Consider the following 20,553-nt stretch of genomic DNA (forward strand, 5'->3'; position numbering starts at 1 on the left):
GAAGCCCAACAAGGATGACTGACACTTTATGAAAAGCTAAACCAGATTTTTAGAGACATTCATTCAGACTTTGAAAGTAATAGATAGAACCTGCTCAGGATGTGCTTAACCACCCACAGGTTTCCCAAGTTGCTTTGACAATTTATTCTTCATTTCTGACATTTTTCCTGCCCTTTCTCCTGAGCTTATTGTGGCCTGCATGGTAACGTTGCAAGGCAGGTTAAGTTGAGTAATGATGACTGGCCCCTGGTTAGCCAGTGAGCATATCCCAAGGCACCTCTGGCATTGCAAAAGAAGAGATGGAAGTGATGGGATGCCCAGTCAACCCACCTAACGTCTTCAGCCACTTTCCTTTCTTGACAATGCAGCCAATACCTCCAGGGTAAACATTCTCCATAAATTCCCAGAGCAAAGGGCTGAAGGGTGCAGCAGCAGCCCGGAGCTGGTCTACATTGGAGATGAAGATACAGATGGGCTTCTCTTGAGGCCTGTCCTGTGAGGACAAGAGGCAACAGGTAACTCTGGGAATGGATAGGCAAGAAATCAGCACCACTGAAAGGGCTCTACCCTGCTGTTCTGGTCCAGCCCAAATGTCATGACTACTCCTGTGTCACCTTAGGTCTTGTTTTGGAGATGCCTGAGCTGCCAGCGCTGAGTGCTCAACCCATCAGGAATGTATTTATTTCATTTACCCTATCCCACTGATGGGGAACTCTGAACTTGGCACTTGGGGAAGAAACTAAAGAGAGGGTCTTTGTTAGGACCTGTGTTTAGGATTCCTGACTAGGAAACCTCTACCTTATTTTCCTCATAGCTAGGAAAGTGTTTAATAGAGGACAGTAAAGGGCAAATAAACATGGGGCTGAACTGCAGTGGCTGGATCTGGGTAATTTTCAGTTCCTTCAAAGTCTGGAGAAGATCTCATCTCTTGGATCAGCAAATTATTAGGGGAGGGGCTCAGATTTCTACAATGTGCTTTTGGATCCTGTTTTGTTTTCCAGATTATTTCTGTTTATCACAAATGTCTCCTTAATTGCTGAGGTTCTGCTCTGAAAGATGTTTGGTATATGCAGAAGAGGCGACAGAACTGGAAGCCAATGGACTTGTGTTGCACTTGGCAGAGTTTCAGGGATAATGGAAGCCTTCTGGTTTCCCAGCTATATACATTTGGAAACTCCACAGCAACTAATACAAAAACACAGAATTGCTGTTAAAATCTTGATCATTCCATACCTCCACTTTAAAGTAAGTTTCTAGTCCACAGGGATGTTTGATAATGTGATGGGAACAAAAATTGGCACAGTTGTGGAAATGGGAATCCATATTCATTCAGCTTTCCTACTACATATAATGTTAACACATGCATATGGATTCATAGTGGAACACACAGGTCCTGTGATTTGCTGCTGTTGTGTTCATTATGCATACCTTGATTCTGTAGATCTTCTCAATGGCTTCTGGGTGTCTGCAGGAGGCAGCTAGAGCATAAACTGTGTCAGTGGGAACTCCACAGACCCCTCCTGCATTCAACTTCTCAGCAATGGTCCTCAGGCCACTGGTTCGATGAGAACTGGGGCTGATGCAAGGAGGAGGGGTAGCTGCTTCCTTTACCACTGTCTCTGCCTGAGAATGATTGAGCATACAGTGTTTGTAGAACTAAAGGAGCATCCCAAGCAACCATGAATCATTCCTACTAGGCAGGAAAACAGTAGCTGGCAGGGCCTGGACAGGCTGATTTGGACATTATAGACTTCCTTGCAGTTTTCAAAATAGAAATAATCCCAGCTGATCTAACTGAAATGCAGAGTTCCCGAGGGATATCTCTTACCCTGAGAAGGGAAGGTCCCATCAGGATGAGCTCTTTGCCAAATATGCAGTTTGCAAGAGATGCTGTCGCTCCATAGATGCAAAGAATGCTGAAGATGGTCAACATAACAACTGTAGGAAAAAAGGACACATGTCAATGTCTTGTATGAGACACTCTTGGCATTCCTTGAGGCCAGCAAACATCAGGACTTACTCTCAAGAGGCACTGGGAGGCTTTCCAGTGTAAAGAGAAGGAAGCAAACAATCAGCACCTCCATCACAGCTGTCAAGCATAGGAGTACCAAGTTTGAGTAGGAGGCTGTGAGCAAAAGAGGAAGAGATGTACAGTTAGTGTTGTTGTGGGAGGGCCACAGAGCAGGCACAGTCCGGTATGAACTGATGTGTGAATGAGATTCTTCATTCTTCCCAGAATGCTCAGTGGGTTGGTAGGCTTTGATTTTCACAAGAACTAAGCATGGGAGTGGGAGAGCTAACAAGGGGAGCTGTGCAAAACAACTCTGTGTTTTGGCTGCAGGCTAGAGGGCTGGCCTTGGAGCTTTCCCTTTGAGCATCTGCAAGGGCCACAGCAATTTGTGGCCACCCAAGGAACCACAACTCTGCTGGCAGAAGATCAACAATTCCATATTGTACATTTGCTTACCTAAAATGATCAGAAACACATTGACAACCAAAAAGGCTACAGCTCCTGCTGTGAATCCCCCAACATTCCCTGGGCCAATGTTCAGTAAATTACCTAAAAAAAAAGAAAAAGAAAAGCAAAAAAGCTTGTTGGAACAAGCAGACGGAGGACAGTGTCAAAGGAAGTGAACAATGTATTGTGTTGTGCTGCCTTTTAGCAGGGAATTCAGAGCAGCTTCTGCAGAATGGATTTCCTTTGGGGGAGACTGGGTACAAGTGGTGGTTAAAATACTTGGTTTCCAAATTGGTTGGGCAGGTATTATGAAAGCACAGAAGCAAGGAGGCTGGAAGGCTGTATTAGTCCCAAAGCATCATCAGATCTGCAAAACCACTTCTCAAATGAGAAGCTTCCTAGCAGCTTTGCAAGCCACATCTGGACTCTGAAGGAGACTTTCAGGTTTCATAATGGCTGCACACACTTCCCTCTCCCAGAGCAAGTTCTAGTTTGCTTTTCAGCCTTCCTCCCAGGCATACATGTGTGACTCATATCCCACAAGTTAGAGGTGTCCAAACCTCAGTGGTAATGCCACAAACAACCTATAGCAATAGGACAGAATGCCTGCATTAAAACACCATCTGGAAACATGCCTTGTTAATATCTAATACAAGGACTCTATTGAATGATTTTGCCTATAGAACCTCCTGCACTGGACTTTCCTTGGTCAAATGTTTCACCCATCCAGAGGGGGACCAATACAGCTTGTGCTTTTAGAACCATTTAATTGTGGCCAGCACAGTCAAGAAAAATACAAATTCTGTAGGAAAGAGTGTTATTACCTGCAAATCGGAGCCAGGTCCAGGTTGCCCAAACAGCTGCATAGCAGAATGACAAGACTGACCCAAATCTTCTCCCCCTTTGCACTTGTATTCTGCACACATAGAGCTGGAATATGGCTCCTGGAATCAACACTGTGGGGATGCTGAGGTGCTGCCTGATGGGGTCATCTAGAGACCCTTGGAGGGCAGAGAAGGCAGCCAGGCCATTGCAAATGTAAAACAAGGCATTAGGAATATCTGAGGGAGTCAGGTTGGGGTTTTCTTCTGACTTGGATAGGCAGCTTTTGATGCTTGTCAATGCTTTCTGGAGCTTTGAACTGGACATAACTTGAACCCCTATTGGAATCAAAGCCTTCTCAGCAATTGAGTTTACCAGACTGGCAAAAGTGGCATAGAGAGAGGTGGCTGTGTAGATACTATAGGCAACCCCCCCAAATATATAGGCCCCTCTGACTGGAATCTGCTGAATGGTGGAAACGGTCAGAAGGACAAAAAGAGAATTGTGCACCACCTCAAGAACATCTCTATTGAAGGACATCAAGAGGATGACACAAGCAGTGGCCAAGAAGAACCAGTCACCGACCATCCCTGCCCGGCTCAGCTGCACATTCTTAGACTGGAAAAAAACAGTCAGTGTGAACTCTTGCCAGGACAGTACCACCCAAAAAAGGCTGTGGACACCTGACTTTGTGGTGTAATAGACATCACCTCGCAAGTAGCCATAATAGCTGGACAAAATCTGACTGATAGAGTTGATGCTCACCCACACAGCTCCAACATAGAAGTTGCACATGTAACCAAAACAATAGAAAGCAAAGATAAAGGAACTAATGGAGTCACACAGATTGCCTAGGGCAATGGGCTCAGCATACTTGGTGTTCTTCTTCTCTTCCCTGATATTCTTGGAAGAACTGCTGCTGGCTGACTCAAGCAAAAGGACATTGAAGAGAGGATTCCCAAAGCCTGGTAGAACGTATCGTTGGGTGATACCCTTGAAAAGGAGTGCTATTGCACCATACAACCCACAGATGACAATGGCCAGTTCCAAGACTGCAGAGACCACCAGGGCCCACTGGGCAAAGAGTCCCACTGCTTCAAACACCAATGTCAACGTGATGGCTCCAAAGACAAAGGGCATTATGTAGTTCACAGTGGCTGAACAGAAGGACAGAATGAAAGAAATGAAAATATAGGCCACCAAGCCTGCTACAGCACTATCCCTGGTGGAGAAACAAGCAGGGCCGAGTGATGGGAGGGCAGAGACATTGCTGGAACTGAGGGTTACATTCCCTGGCAAGATATATGCCTCAGAAATAATGCGTGTGGCTCCGTAACTGCTCCATAGGCCAGCAAAAGCCAAGAAAGCTGTGCCACTCAAGTGGTCATACTTCCTGAAGGTAAACAAGCCAGCTAAGAGTTGAGACAGGCCTCCAATCAGGATGAGGTGGACTCCTAGGGGACCAAACAGAGTTAACCAGCAATGAGAATGATTGTTACAGAAATGAGAAGGTTCATACAGTTAAGTTTCTGTGCACACCCTGAGTTATAACTGGGGCATTTGAGGAGCTTCCTCTGGACTTCTAATCAGGTAGCTAACATAGATATTGTGAGAGAAGAAAACATACTTTCTAGAAAATAAGCAGAAGGCCCTTGTCTCAAAAAGACTTGAAATTTCTAAATACTTCCATGGTATCCAAAGTTAGTGAGATCTTCCCTCTATTTTCCTGGTCCACCTTTATTTATGCCAATTACAAGGGAGCAATTTTGCACTAGAGAGGTTGGGGTAGCACCAGGTGATGGACCTCTGCATCTGAATACAGCACCCGCAGCAGAATGATGCCAGCGTGTTCATTGCTCTGCAGATGAACTGCATACCTGGTGTAGGTGAAGGGTGAGGCTGACTCTCTACTCACCAGCTAAGATGTTTTCCACTCCCCCAGGCTGGACATTGCTTTGAGCAGAGGAGAAATTCTGCAGGCACACAAGGAATGCACTGATGACATTTGCCAGAAGGCCCAGTACAGAGGGCTCACTATAGAAGACGGCTGCAAAGCCTTCGGTGCTTGCCATGGTCTTGAACCTTTCCAGATGGGGAAAAAAACCCACAGGCAGTGAGAGCAGAAGTCAGGGTGAGGAGAGGATTTGGGCATGAAAGGACAATTTTGAGACTGGAGCAAATGCCTCTAAAGTGGTGATTAATGAAGCCAGCAGGGCAATGATGAGAAGGTTGCTCCTTCTTAAATGAATGCACTTTGTACAGGGGCAGTGGGGTTGTGGTGCTCAGGAGCCATTAAACAGAACTAAAAGTGAAATTTGATAATCTATAAATTAGAAGCTCCTGTGCTCCAAAGGTTAAATTGATACATTGCATGAGAAGTGTGAGAGAACGCCACCCTAGCTCCTACTTGGCATTTTCAAACCTTTTCTCCTGTGCATTCCCCATGCATGTGAATGTGATTTTTAAAATGCACCACACAGTCTAAAATTTATTATACATTTCGAATAAGAGGCAGACTGGGCTTCTTTTTCTATCTTTCACTGGCTTGTTGGCAAACAGTTTTGCATTCTCCATTTGAGGCTAAAGAAAGCAGACACAACCCACTGGGAAATGAGTAGGAACTGTGTAAGACCTCTAATTGCCCCATTCTCTTTCAGTTCAGTTGTGCTTGCTAGTGAGATCTTGCTTGTGGATTGCACTCCTTGTCATTGCATAAAGTATAGATGAATCCAGATCTCCAAAAGCAAAATCTATGGGTGTCTGCAAAATGTGCATACATAAATGCTATCAAATTGTGACCAATTCAAGGGGCTTTCAAGTAAAGGGCTTTCAAGGCATGTAAGATGTAGAGGTGGGTTGTCATTGCCGTCTTCTTCTACAGAGTCTTCCTTGGCAGTTTTTCATCCAAGTATCAACCATGCTTAGTTTCCAAGGTCTGATGACACTGGGCAATACCATGCCACCTTCCCTCCACTTTGTCTGCAAAAGTACCATCTTAAAAGGACATAAGAAGAACCCTGTTGGTTCCAACCAAGGCTCCATCTAGTTCTTTGTAAAGTCAGTAGATAGAGTTGTGGCCAAAGGGTCAGATGGAGGGGGAAGACCTGGGTTCAAATTCCTACTCAAGCCATGTAGTGTCATGGTTAATCAAACTAACTTACTTCACATAGTTTTTGGGAGGATCAGACTGAGAAAAGAAAACCATGTAAGCTTCCTTGAGCTCCTTGGAGAAAGGGCAGCATAAAGAATGCAATAATCTAACAGTGGCCAGCCAGCTTTTAAAAAATCCTTCATGGGTTTAAAAATCTGAATGAAACTGGATTATTTGGGTTAATTTTTTTAAATGAGCCATGGATAGTATCTTTAAAATAGACTGAATTACATCAAAATGATGAGCAGTCATAGATGCTAAAGAGTTAAGGGCAATATTGCATGGATTTGAGAGGCTAGCAATTTACTCCCTGATTTTGTAGTATTTGACTCACACCAAATCTGCTGTTCCTGAAAGGGTCATTGTTGGTTCAACCCTCTCTCTTTTTTGGGATTTTCCAGCTCCACAACTCCATTTTGAAACTCAGGATTGTAAGGACAGTACTTCAAACCTCTAAAGTTCCACCCAGGTCTCGGCATTACAATTTTGTGCTTGCAGTTTTTTCCCTCCAGACTTTTTGTCAAACCACGAAATACTAAAATTAACACCAGACAGTTGATGATTGTTCTTTCAAAGCTGGCTGCTGGATGGTAAGGAAACAACAGATTTTCAGCTGCATCCAAAGATGCCTTTTGGGGGGGACAGCTGTGGTGGACAGGGAAAAGATTACACAGAAGCCTATAAAAGCTTCTCTGGGCATGAAATGAGATGTTGGCTAGGGAAACCTGGTCATGTTATTTCTTTATTTATTCAATTTCTATCCCTACCTCCATGTTGAAGCAGTCTCAGGGAAAGTTACAACATAAGGGTTTATACAGCAAACCATGTCTTTAAAAATATCTAAAATTAGGTTATACCTGAGCCCCAATTATTAAACAACCAAGCTGAGTGACTAGGTTCATCCTCAAAAACATAAGTAACTTTATAATTTGAATGGACTTTCAGGACATCTGAAAGACTTGCGCTTACAAATCTAAGGGAGTAAATCTAAGCAGGTCTACTCTGAAGTAAGTCCCATTTCATTCAGTGGGCCTTACCCTCAGGATCTCAGCTTAATCCCCACAGGATGTTCAGTTGGTTAGTATTTGGCATATGCTTGTAGACCTCAGGTGCTATGCATATAGTAATAATATTATCAAACAACGTCTTTATCATATTACATAGCCACACCTGGCTTCCCACAGATATTTTCCATTAATTCATTTGTTTAGAATCTATTTATATGCCACCTTTCCAATCTGAAGAACTGCTTGCATTTTCTCGGATTAAAAAGTACCTGGAGGTCACAAGGTACCATCTGGCCTCTGAGCTAAATCAGAAATATTCATGCCCAACCCTCTCCCTACAAATTATATGCCATCAATGCACATAATGTGCTACTAACAGTCAGCAAGTGTCCCCTCTGTTCCATAGGATGTGCGTGTGGGAAAATTTAAAGGAATAAATCAGATGGCTCAAACAGCACACCATGAGGGATGGCTAGCAAAAGAAATATCCCATTTTGTGTCCAGGGAGTATATGGGAGTCTTTATTGTTTGTTTAAAAGGTATCACCAAGGATTTATGTGACAGACAAGTTTTCAGTTTTCTCATGGCTGCTGAAATACTTATGAATAGGATAGCTATGAACCATTTTTCTGTGAATAGTTTTCCATAAGTCTGCCAACTTGGCAAAATTTTCAAAGGCGGATAGGTTCAAATAATACCTACTTGGCTCCATTCATCATAATATTTTTTTCACCACGTAGGATTTTTAAATGTATTCCTGGGGTTCCATTTTTTAAAGCAGCCCTTTATTTCCTTGTTTAGAATTTGGTCTAGCTGAGTAGCTAGCTGTTCCTTAACACAGTATGGCCTGTCTAGTTTGGCTCCCTCTCCCCCTCTCCTTTCTAACATGATTTCAAAGATCCCAGACAGATAGCAGCAAGCTGTATGGAAACACAAAGAGATACTGAACAGTTGCTGGGTTTACGATAAACCTGAGGTTCATCAGAGTCTGCGATCAAGCCCTCCAAAGCACCTGCCTTTTCCTGTCTCAACTAGATCTCTTGATAACAGCTCTCCTTATTTTGCAGTATGACTGAGGCTGTTGGTCACATAACTAGATTTTACATATTTGTATTTCAAGTTAATAATCTTTCCAGAGGATTCACATCTTAGTCATTCTTGTAGTTGTGCAAACTCCTGTCCAGAGTACAGTGCGACATCTCTTGAAAAAGCTGGTAAAGGCAAAAGGTGTGTCATGATTTGGACAAGCACTCATAAAAGCAACCTAACAAATTCAATACTCTAGAACTTTAGAGCCAAATCTGTTGTGAGAGCCAGACCCAAATTTGGGGAAAGTCATTTTGTTGCATTTATTTTTCATATTGTTTATTTAGAGAATTTCTACCCTGCTTTCCCATTGAAACAGATATTAAGGTAAATTATGAGTAAAGATATCAAAAACAAAATAGCTACAATGCATCACTTTTAAAAAGACAATTGTGGGAAGGGCGGGATATAAATTCTAAATAAATAAATAAATAAATAAAATTACATTTTCAGATTTTCATCTCTTTACCAAAGATTAGATGTAACACTTATCTGAAAGAACAGATGCTGGGTTGAATTAATACTTCATATAATATCTTTTTATATATTGATGGAAACATGTACACAATGTTCAATGTCATAACCAGATAGGGCACTGTGCAATAAATTAGTTTGATTGAGCAAAGATCAAGGCATATCACCATTACTAGAGCATAAATACAACATAGATTTGATCCCTCTTCATTTGATATAAAGGGATGAACCACCAGAAGAAAAAAAAAATCAAAGAATAACAGAGATACGAGTCATGTCAGCAAAAAATATATATCAACCTCAAGCAAGGGACAACAAACACCACAGAATGCAGGCAGAGGAATGTCTCTTCTGTGATAGTTATTACCTGATCTGGGAGATATTTTGAATGAGTGGCAGCTCTGTCTTCTCTGCCTATCATTTCCTGGTCCACAACAACTTTTATAATCATTCAGAGAAAATGGGAGGGGCTCAAAATATGTTTGGGGTTGTGCCACTTCTGGACATCTCTAGTATTTGCAATGTAGTTATGTTCCCTGAATTCTGTCCTCAGTATTGTTCTCACCTCTTCATTTAGCTTCCCTGAAACAGGAAAAACCAGCCTCTGGAGCCCCTACCCATACAATGTCTGATGTCATCACCTGAAACCCATTTGCAATGGAGATATAAACCCAGCTGTCCACAAGTCCTTCAGAGACATAGGTCCAACCTCTCTTTGGAACAAGGACATTGAAGAACCACGAACAGCCATCAGAATGGTCTATCTTACCCTGCAGGTAATGTCTGCCTCTTGGGAGAAAGCTGCTCAAGGTCTGTGACCAAAATCTCTCTTTCTTTTAAAAAATGTAGAGCTGCTTTCCAACCAAAATAGAATATTTGATCTCACTGGCAAGTTTGCATTTGTATCCTTTGTGGAGAAGATGAAGTCTCTTACACTACATATTTCTCTGTGTTGCTGCTTCTGACTTCAAACTCGGTTACCTTCCTTGACAGACAGCCAGGAATCTTGAAAAAAAAAATTCCCCGCTAGCTAAGCTTTTCCTCCCTACTTTGCTTATTCATACAGACTGTTTGCTTCCTCTCTGCTTCTTGATCTAGGAGTGTTTTTACAGCTATGAACTAAGAAAGCAACAGAGGATATGTTCATCCAAACCCATGCATTCAATTGTAGTGACCAACACCATCTCTTTCTGTTCCAGAAATCTCAGAAGATTTTTGCTGCATCCAGGCATGTGCACAAGGTGGCTGCTAAAGGTTTGTCTCTCTTTTGCAAAGATATTTAAATATTTCCAAACTAATGCATCACTTGTGTTCTCTGTCTCCTTAGGAAGTTTCAATTGGTGTAGAAATATCTCTCTCTCTATCTCTCTCTCTCTCTGTGGTGGGGTGGGGTTAGACATGCAGACTTGTCCTCAGGTTCCTCTCCCAGCTGGTGAAAGCCCTATGAGTTTGTGCCACTAATCAACAATATGAGGAAATGAGTCCATCCAATTCCATACATTCACATTGGTCCATAGCTTCAGTCTGAAGCCACTTGCTAGGGAGTGAGTCCCATTGAACTTGGGGTGCGGTCTCACACACACTATGTAATGCACTTTCAATCCACTTTTAAGCCACTTCCCAACTGGATTTTGCTGTGTGCAATGGCAAAATCCAAACAGTTTCTAAAGTGGACTGAAACTACATTATTTAGTACATGTGATCACACCCTTGGTGAGGCTTCTGAAAAACCAGGTTTAGGGTTGTGCTGTAAATTCGCAGAGATTCAGATTAGAACAGTGGGACAGGATTTGTGTCTGTTTACTGGAAAATCCATGGTATGAAGGTACAGGATAAAGTTCCCCTTCAGAAGCTAATGAGGTCTGACCCTCCTACTCTGTCATCTACTCCCTGGGACCCAGAAGCAAGCAGCTCTAAGCTCCTTGGAGAAAGAAGGGGAACAACATCTAAAGCAAGCTAATGTAAGAAATGTAAGATAATGTAATGCAAACTATATTTGCCACCTTATCTTTTCTCAGATGTGTAATTTATATAGTAGTTCTTTTTTTTTTAAAAAAAAAACAGCAATAGAGAGAACACTGTGAAATCCAAACAGTTGTTATTTCTGTCCCACACATTCCTATATAGGCAACAAATGACTGTCTATTTTTCCCCAAAAACAGACTTTGAGAAACATATGGAGTGTGGCAATTTGTACCAGATAGCTATATATTTTCTTTAGCACTCATATTAGTATGATGTAAGAGCTAGAGGTGTAATGGTTATGGGATCTAACTAGGACTGAGATCTGTCTCCAAACATGCACTTGGCCGTGAATTCCCCCGGGTGCCCAACCAGCCTCTAAGATTGTTCTAAGGATAAAATAGAGGAGAGGATACTCCTTAAATGAAGGCTGAGATAAAAACATAACAGATAAACGTGAATAAGTGCCAGTATGGTATAGTGGCTGAAGTGTCGAACTAGCATGTGGGAGACCTAGTTTTGAATCTCCACTCTACCATGAAAGTTTTCTGGGTTGGGACCTTGAGCTGGTCACACATTCTTAGCTTAACCTCCCTCACAGGACAATTGTGATGAGAAAACTGAGAAGAGGGGAACAATGTAAGTTGCTTGGGTCCCATTGGGGGAGAAAGGTGGGGTATAAATTAAATAAATAAATAACATATGAAGCCAGCTCATATTGACTTGGACCATTGGTCCATATCTTGAGTCCAAATGGGCTTCCCAAACTCTTCTTTAAATTGGAGATGTTGGGGATTGAACCAGACACTTTCAGCAAGTGATCAGCCATTGATATATGACCCTTTCCCAAAGATTTATGAACACATGAATCTATCATGTTGTGTTAAACCATTGGTCCCACTTCAGCAGTACTGTCTACTCTGAGTAGCATCAACCATCCAAGACCTTGGGCAGAGAAATGTCTTCCTCAGCTCTCCTAGCCAAGAGCCAATGACTCGAGGAGCTGGAAATGGAAACTTAGGCCCTCTGTGTGCAATACTGGTCCTGAGTTAGAGTTGCCAACCTCCAGTTGATACCTGAAGATTTCCTGCTATTACAATTGATCTTCAGACAACCAAGATCATTTCCCCTGGAGGGTAGACTCTATGGCATTATATTTTGCTAAGGTCTTTCCCCTCCCCTGGCTTCATTCTCAAAATCTCAAGCTATTTCCCAACCCAGAACTGGCGATCCTATCCTGAGCTATCGACCATCCTGGGAAACTGGGAGGGAATAAGTGATAAGTAAAATCTTCCTCAGTTCCACCACAGAGACTGCAAAGAGCATAGTGGTTGCTTGTTCCAGCCATGCCCCCTTCAGGTAACTTGCAGAGACCAAATGGTTGGTCACACTATCCCTTTTTTTCTCATGAGTTGGTGGTGAAAAACATGACCCTTTCCCTGTTGAACTTTTAGCTGCTCCATCTCAGCAGTCCTAACTTTTGTGATGTGTCACTGCACTGAAATAAGGCAGGCTTGTGTGGTACCACTCAGGGTGCCAGGCAGACCTCTAGGCATTGACCCAGCAAACATCTTCCCACTGGTAGACCTCTCTTTTATCATCTTCACAGTCTTGGAAAGGAGCACATCAGAGGAGACAGTCACTGGCAGCTTTGCATCCTTCATCCGTAACATCTGCCCTGATCACCTCTCTGACGTGGTTCGTCTTCGAAGCAAACGGATGATCCTTGACAGCATTGGAGTGGGGCTGGTGGGCAGCACGACCCATGTGTTTGATATTGCCCTGCGGTATTGTCAGGTAAGAATAGCACTGGATGGTGCGACTTGCTGTGGTAGTATTGTCAAAGATCTATGCAGAGACTATGAACTACCAGGCCAAGGACTGCCCTGAACAAGAAAGGAAGCCTGTCTTCTCCTACTTAAATTCAGTTATCTTCAGGCACTTTGACTTTCTTCCAGGCCACAATGATTGCAGTTGCCACTCATCTTAGACCAGGAATAGACAAGTTTGCACACTACATAAAAACTCAAATCTAGAGAGGGTCTAGATGACTTGGGTACTGTCAAAAGCAATACCTAGCAAAAACGTTTGTGCTGGATGAAACAGAATGTCTGGAAATACAGTGGGTTGCAGCGTACAGAGTTGTAGGGGTTTTCTGAGCTGCTTGGATTGAAACTGGCTTAGAAAAATATGTCCCAGGAAAGGGTGTACATATAGGTGGATGCAGAGAATTCAGCCCCACTTGGGATGTCTTGTAGAGCTTTGGGAAGTAACAGGAGGGCTCTGGTATTTGAGCTGAATAGCACAACCCAAAAAGAGGTGCCAGGAGAATGAAACAGCTGCTGGGCAGTGAAGGACGGTGAGCAATATCTGCCTAAGTTTATGTTGCTTTTCTAAACAGGAAGGAATGTCTTCAGTAAATCCTCAGTACCAGCTTCCTTTCCACTCTAGAGATCTCTAATCCCCTGTGTGTGTGTGTTTGTGTGTTCATAAGTGGGGCTGAACTTGCCCAGAGGCCTCAGGGCCTTGCATTTCTTACACTGGCTTCTTCATTTTTGTTGACAGGAAATGTACTCCTCCTCCTCCAGCCCGGTTAGTTCTGTCTATGGAAGGCAGGAACTGAAACTGTCTCCTCCTTTGGCAGCATTTGTTAATGGTGTAGCGGTAAGGAGTTCCCTCTGCTTTGCAAACCTTGCAGCTCTGTGCTTAAGAGAGTGGATTGTTTGAAGAGAGGAAGCAGGTGGGAAACACCTCTGGGGAAGGTGGGTTTTATTTGCACTGACTGAAGAGAGGATATAATTTTCTCCCATTTGAGTCCAAAATGAATTTAGAGTCAAGATTTCTAGCCTTTGACAGAAACATGTTCTTGAGTTGATTCTTATTACCATGGGGGCCAGAAACTTGTTATTTTCACAAAAGCAGGGTTCTGGCAGTGTCCTCATCAAGGCATATTCCTTGTAGTAGTGCCAAGTGTCAGAACAGGATCTGGGAGACCCAGGTTCGAATCCCCACTCTGCCATGGAAGCCTGCTGGTGACCTTGGCCAATCACACACACTCAGTCTAATCTTCCTCATAGGGTTGTTGTGAGAATAAAATGGAGAAAGGAAGGATGCTGTAAGCTATTTTGGGTTCCCACTGGGGAGGAAAAAAAGAAAAGAAACCGACAGTATCCCACAAATTGAAGTGAGGTTTGCTGGCAAACACTTCTGACTTCCTTTCCCTTCAGGTTCACTCAATGGACTTTGATGACACCTGGCATCCGGCCACTCATCCTTCGGGGGCTATCCTGCCTGCTCTCCTTGCAGTCTCCCAGATGGAACCTGCTGCGTCCAGACCTAATGGCCTGGACTTCCTGTTGGCATTTAATGTGGGCATTGAGGTGCAGGGGAGGCTGATGTGCTTCTCCAGTGAAGCTCACAACATTCCCAAGAGGTAAATGGTCTTTGGAACCTGCTTAGTAGACAAAGCTTTTGCTCTGTGGAAACCAGACAGTAAGAACATGGCTGGCTTCTGTTGGTGACTTTCGTGCTCCATGGAGGGCTTTGTCACCTGTCAGGTTGGCATCTGGTATGGGAAAGTAATAGATATGAAGGAAGAAAAGTCAGTAAAAACTCTGGCCCAGCCTATTGAGAAGAGCAGCAGCCAGCTGTAGACTTCTGTGTAACTCAAAAGCTTGTATATTTCTCAATCAGCATCTGGCCCAGTAAAATATATTGCTTCCTCTATTGCTGCCTCTTCTGAAATGTAATATAGTCTTGCCACTTCTGGAGGGGGATGACTCTAAGTTTTGCTTATTTGCATTTGTGAATGTATTTAGAATTGCTCCATGCCAGGCAAGGAGGCTGAGATTAACTCTCTGCTTGCAATCAAGATAGGGGCAGTCCCTCTGAACCTCATTACCATCCACAGACCTGCATTTTACCACATCTGGAGTACTCAGGGTGCCTTGTGCCATTAACAAAACAGGTAAAGATATTTTCCTAACTTCCTCTTGGATTTCCTTTCTAGGTTCCACCCTCCCTCTGTGGTCGGCACCATGGGCAGCGCTGCTGCCACAGCCAAGCTCCTCTCTCTGAATGCAACACAGTGTGGCCATGCCTTAGCGATTGCAGCCTCGCTGGCAGGGGCACCCATGGCAAATGCAGCAACCTTGGCCAAACCACTGCACATTGGCAATGCCACCCGCCTTGGCCTAGAGGCAACACTTCTAGCTGCTCGAGGGATGGAAGCCAGCCTCTTAATTCTGGATGACATCCCCGGCTGTGCCGGCTTCAATGCTTTCTATGGTGACTACCAGCCCAGCCCACTCAAACTATCAGCAAACAGCCATGAGTTTCTCCTGGAGAAGCAGGACATCGCATTCAAGAGCTTCCCAGCCCACCTGGGAATGCACTGGGTGGTGGAGGCTGCCCTCTCAGCCAGGAACCTTCTAATCAACCACTCTGGCCCTCTCTCCCCTTCTGCCATCCACACCATTGTTCTGAGGGTGCCAGTATCCAAGTACATCAACAGGCCCTTCCCTGAATCTGAACATGAGGCCAGGCACTCTTTCCAGTTCAATGCCTGCACTGCCCTCCTGGATGGCCAATTGAGCATTAGCTCCTTCAGCGATGACAATCTCCACCGTCATGAGCTCACACAGTTGCTCTCCAAGGTGATGGTGGAACATCCCAAAGACAACGTGGCCAATTTTGACAAGATGTATGCAGAGGTGGCACTGATCCTGCAGAATGGAGACATCCTGACAGGCCGGTGTGACACTTTCTATGGGCACTGGAGGAGACCTCTGAGCAGAGAGTCTCTTCTCAGGAAATTTCAAACCAATGCTTCTCAAGTCCTTCCAAAGGACAGCATAGATAACCTTATGAAAACAGTGGATAACCTGGAGACTCTCCCAGACTGTTCCGTGCTGGCTTCCTGTCTGTAAAGCTGATTAAGAAAATTCTAAACTACCATGATAACAAAAAATGGAGATTGTGTAGGACATTCTGCTGAATTCAAAACCAGCTTGCACACTTAGAATAACTGATTAATGTGATTATTTGTGATTTGTTCCACTGGACTCTTTGTTTTATTCTGCTTTTAAATTATTCAATTTGCTCTGCTGAGCAGAAGAATGCAGATCAATATGTATCACTGAGAAAAAACCCAAACACTGAGATCTTGGTTTCTGAATTTTAACTGATTTCTGTTATTGGTGAATGTTCAGTTTTAGGTGTGGATCTGGTACTTTGTGCTACAATTTTGGAAACTCTTTTGTTGTTGAGCAAACTGATTATCAAATGACTTTACTTGTTAATATTTTCAGGACCTGTACATATATAATACATGGATCCTTTCTCTCTATTGAAACTAAATTAATGAATTGGAAGTGATTTTCTAGGTATCCCAATATTTTAGCTAGTGCAGAAATATATTGAAGAAGAATCCTCATGCAAAATCTGAATTAATGGCATTTTAATGTATGCAAATTATATTTAGAAAAAGGAAATCCGTACATTAATTGCTAGATATTTAATTAATAGCTGGCCAAAAAGAGATTATCACTCTTGCATATGAATTAGCAATATGACTCAACCAAGAGAGCCAAAGGTACAAAGAAAGCATCCAGCTATGTTCAAGCAGATCACACAGAAACTCAGATAACTGACTAATGGGAGACTAGCTATCATAATTGTTTTCAGATAGGCATAACCCACCTTGGAAACAATTCTTCTGCTCTGGCATTTATGAAACTTATAATGTTAACTGCATCATAACAGTGTCCTCACAATCAAGTTGATCATTTGCCTCATAGCACAGGTGTTGGCTGGGTCTGATCTGATGCCTGAATTGACTCTGGGGAAATTCTTCAACTGTATTGAGGTTGGTCTTGATTGTTGCAAGGGTAATTTATTTATATGAAACATATAAACAAAAGATTTTAAGCAAATACCTGTTGTTGGAGTCTACCTTTCATGAAAAAGCCTGTTTTCACCATCAATATTTTGGGGCCAGGCAATGAGTCTTCTGACTCCTTCAGTCTTTTAGGTCACACTGAAGGATCCCAATGTCAAGTTCCAATTCAGACTTTTGCATCCCCCTTATCAATAGCTTTGTCTTCAGGTCTGAGTTGATCTCATATGAAGCTGCCTTATACTGAGTCAGACCTTTGGTCCATCAAAGTCAGTATTGTCTTCTCAGACTGGCAGCGGCTCTCCAGGGTCTCAAGCTGAGGTTTTTCACAACTATTTGCCTGGACCCTTTTTTGGAGATGCCGGGGATTGAACCTGGGACCTTCTGTTTACCAAGCAGATGCTCTACCACTGAGCCACTGTCCCTCCCCGCGGAGCTGCAATTAAATCCAAATACCATCTGTTCCAGCTGCACATTTGGGGAGTCAAATATTATTTTATTACATGGTAACCTCACAGACATTGTTTACATGACTGGCACTTGGATGCATCATCTATTTCCCCATAGCTTGGAGCAACCCATAGAATAAAACCACCAGACCATCTAAGGGTTCAGCATCATTCATTAATGTTTCAGGAACCAAGACTGTCTTAGGAAGAAATAGTATGGTCTGGGAAACAACTTTGGGGGATAGCTGAACCTTTTTGACACATGATCATAGTTAGATTAACTGGCATTCAGAAAACAGCTCTTTGCCTACCAATAGGGGTGAATAAGGATGAAATATGGGGCATTTGCTTTTCATTCTCTTCTCAGAGGTCTCAGTTGTGGGAAACAACATCTCCTTTACACAGCTACATCTATCAAAAGCCAAGGCCTTATTTCTTTCCTGGTCACACTTGCACAAGTTATTCTATTGACTAATAGTAAGCCATGTCAAATTATACCAATATGTCTCAGCCAGACTGTCCTGCTTTTGGAGACAACTGGAGACAACTTCTCATGATTCAAAAAACACATGTTAAAAGACCTCTTTTATGTAAGAATAAACACACAGCCTGTTTGTAGATTGTCAGAGGATAACAGAACACATATGTTCCCTACACTGATTGCATGTATGTCAGCTGCCTTTCATGAAGGGCTTTTGCAATTAATTTCTTCATCAAAGTTGCAATGAAACAAAAGGGAAAGCTGAAGGCTGGCCTTTGTCTCAGTACTGGGTGGCTGAGGAGAGGCGTGAAGGGACTGTCCATGGACCCTTCTTCTGCTATGGCAAAGTGTTAAGCGGGGCTTTTTTGGTAGAAAAAGCTCAGCAAGAACTCATTTGCATATTGGGCCACACCCCTGACATCAAGACAGCTGGAACTGTGTTCCTGTGCATTCCTGCTAAAAAAAAACCGCTCTGGTGTTAAGCATCCCTGACAAGTGTGCAAGTTCTCTCGGCATCACTTTTTTCATTGTAGGGAAAACCTGATTTCTGAAGTTGTAATCAGAACATAAGAACATAAGAACATAAGAGAAGCCATGTTAGATCAGGCCAATGGCCCATCCAGTCCAACATTCTGTGTCACACAGCGGCCAAATATATATATATATATATATATATATATATATATATATATATATATATATATATATATATATATATATATATATATATACACACACACACTGTGGCTAATAGCCACTGATGGACCTCTGCTCCATATTTTTATCTAACCCCTTCTTGAAGGTGGCTATGCTTGCGGACGCCACCACCTCCTGTGGCAGTGAATTCCACATGTTAATCACCCTTTGGGTGAAAAAGTACTTCCTTTTATCCGTTTTAACCTGTCTGCTCAGCAATTTCATCGAATGCCCACGAGTTCTCGTATTGTGAGAAAGGGAGAAAAGTACTTCTTTCTCTACTTTCTCCATCCCATGCATTATCTTGTAAACTTCTATCATGTCACCCCTCAGTCGACGTTTCTCCAAGCTAAAGAGCCCTAAGCGTTTCAACCTTTCTTCATAGGGAAGGTGTTCCAGCCCTTTAATCATTTTAGTTGCCCTTTTCAGTAATCCAAATCATAATTTTGCAGCTCTCAACTACTCAGGGAATGGTGCATGATTGACCACCTTGCCCAGAGCCTCCCCCTCTCCTTATTCCTTCTGCTGTGCTGAAGAGAAAACACTCCTGGGTTCAGATGGAGTCCACAGAGGCATGCCCTCCCTTCTTGGGAAGAAGCCCCATCTGCAGAGGTCTATTTGCTATCAGAGGGCACATTTGGACTGCACATTTATAGACTGCCACAAAGCAAGCATGTCAAATAATATTCCTTGGAAATTATGTCCCAGGGCATGGTGGCTATGAGCCCAGAAGCCTGTGGCACCTTTTGCCCTTGGAGCTGCAAGGGAAATCAATCTGTTTTGTGTTAGGGAAAAGCAACTGTTGATGCTAAAGCAAAGGGTCTGTTTTCCAAGAGAAATGAAGGCTTGAGACAGTCAGGTAAATAAAACCCCACCGTCTGGCTGACAGTGATGCCAGTAGGTATTGGGGCTTGACAAGCAACCCACCAAAGACCCTTGTTCACCATCATAAACAACTCCAAGAAAGGTGTCCTTGTTTTATAGGGCTCCAAGGTGAAAGAAACACAAAGACTTCCCTTGCAGATGTTTCCTTGCAAATAACATTCTAGCAGGAAGTCAGGAGCAGGGTTGTTGAATGCTGCCTGCATTCTGGCATGGCTCCTAACCCTTTTTAACAGCTGCATGGAAAAATCCAACATGGGCCAACTCTCTGAGACATGGATATCTCAGGCAGAGATTTAGGCCTTCAAGCAACTGAGAGAAGCAGAAGTGAATTTCTATACTTCTGGCTGAACAGTAGAAGCTGGAGAAGATGTAAAAGAGGCCTTCAGGGCAGCAAAGATATTTTTACTTGGAAACAAATGTTTTGATTTAAAGAAATAGTTTGAATAACAGGGAGTTACCAATCAGTTACAATTAGGTCTTGGGACCTATGTTATTGCCTGTTTCAGGTGGCATTTCTCAGTGCACAAGCCAAACGATTCACATGAATCTTTATAGTACCATTTAACTTCTCTCAGCACAGGAACTCCAGTTTCCAGCTGATTACTTCCCTCCAAAGATGGCCCCACTAGAAAGCACTGATTAGACTACTGCCCCTACCACTGATTTTTTTTTGGGGGGGGGCATGACAAGTGGAAGAGTGGAAGGACAAATATGACCCACAGCATTGAGTATAATGAGACGTTGTTTGGAAAACCCATTTAAATAAAAGCCTTGTAGTGCCCATAATGATGTCAGTGAGAATGTTGATTTTGATACAAATGGAAAATAAGCGTGATTCAGTTTGCTGGAAATACCAAGCTCTGTGGGCTTCATGTGAGTTCTGTTCATTTGAAGAGCAGTAGCAGAAACATATCAGACAGACCTGTATTGAGCTAAGTTCAGATCCCTGAGCTGACCCTGCTTAGCTTCTGAGATCTGATGGGACTGGGCTTGTCTGGGCTATCCAGATCAGGGTGGGAAAGAAACTGCTTTGGTGGGGAGGGCGGAATATAAATCAAATCAAATAAATAAATAAATAGTGGGTGGGAAACACAAATCATTGCTTGAGTTCTTTGGCCCCTGCATGATAAAACCACTAAGGAAGGAGTTAATCATATACAGGCTCAAAAGAGAAAGCAGCACACCA

General features: G+C 43.0%; 1 protein-coding gene across 1 annotated transcript; it reads left to right on the forward strand.

The window, feature by feature from the left end:
* Positions 1-9,681: 9,681 nt before the first annotated feature.
* Positions 9,682-16,000, forward strand: LOC132579352 (cis-aconitate decarboxylase-like). The gene is made up of 6 exons (XM_060249656.1): positions 9,682-9,774; positions 10,198-10,252; positions 12,570-12,757; positions 13,526-13,624; positions 14,188-14,393; positions 14,970-16,000. Exons 1-6 carry the CDS (start codon positions 9,754-9,756, stop codon positions 15,886-15,888), a joined length of 1,488 nt encoding a protein of 495 aa, XP_060105639.1. The 5' UTR covers positions 9,682-9,753; the 3' UTR covers positions 15,889-16,000.
* The last annotated feature ends 4,553 nt before the right edge of the window (positions 16,001-20,553 follow it).

This window comes from Heteronotia binoei, chromosome 11 (genome assembly GCF_032191835.1).
Source record: "Heteronotia binoei isolate CCM8104 ecotype False Entrance Well chromosome 11, APGP_CSIRO_Hbin_v1, whole genome shotgun sequence".
Classification (NCBI taxonomy): domain Eukaryota; kingdom Metazoa; phylum Chordata; class Lepidosauria; order Squamata; family Gekkonidae; genus Heteronotia; species Heteronotia binoei.

Excerpts from the sequence above, each read along its gene's own strand:
- LOC132579352 (XM_060249656.1), top strand. The coding sequence starts at position 9,754 with ATGGTCTATCTTACCCTGCAG. Across the intron at positions 9,775-10,197 it reads TGGTCTATCTTACCCTGCAG|AAATCTCAGAAGATTTTTGC; the intron begins GTAATGTCTGCC and ends TTTCTGTTCCAG. Across the intron at positions 13,625-14,187 it reads CATTTGTTAATGGTGTAGCG|GTTCACTCAATGGACTTTGA; the intron begins GTAAGGAGTTCC and ends CTTTCCCTTCAG.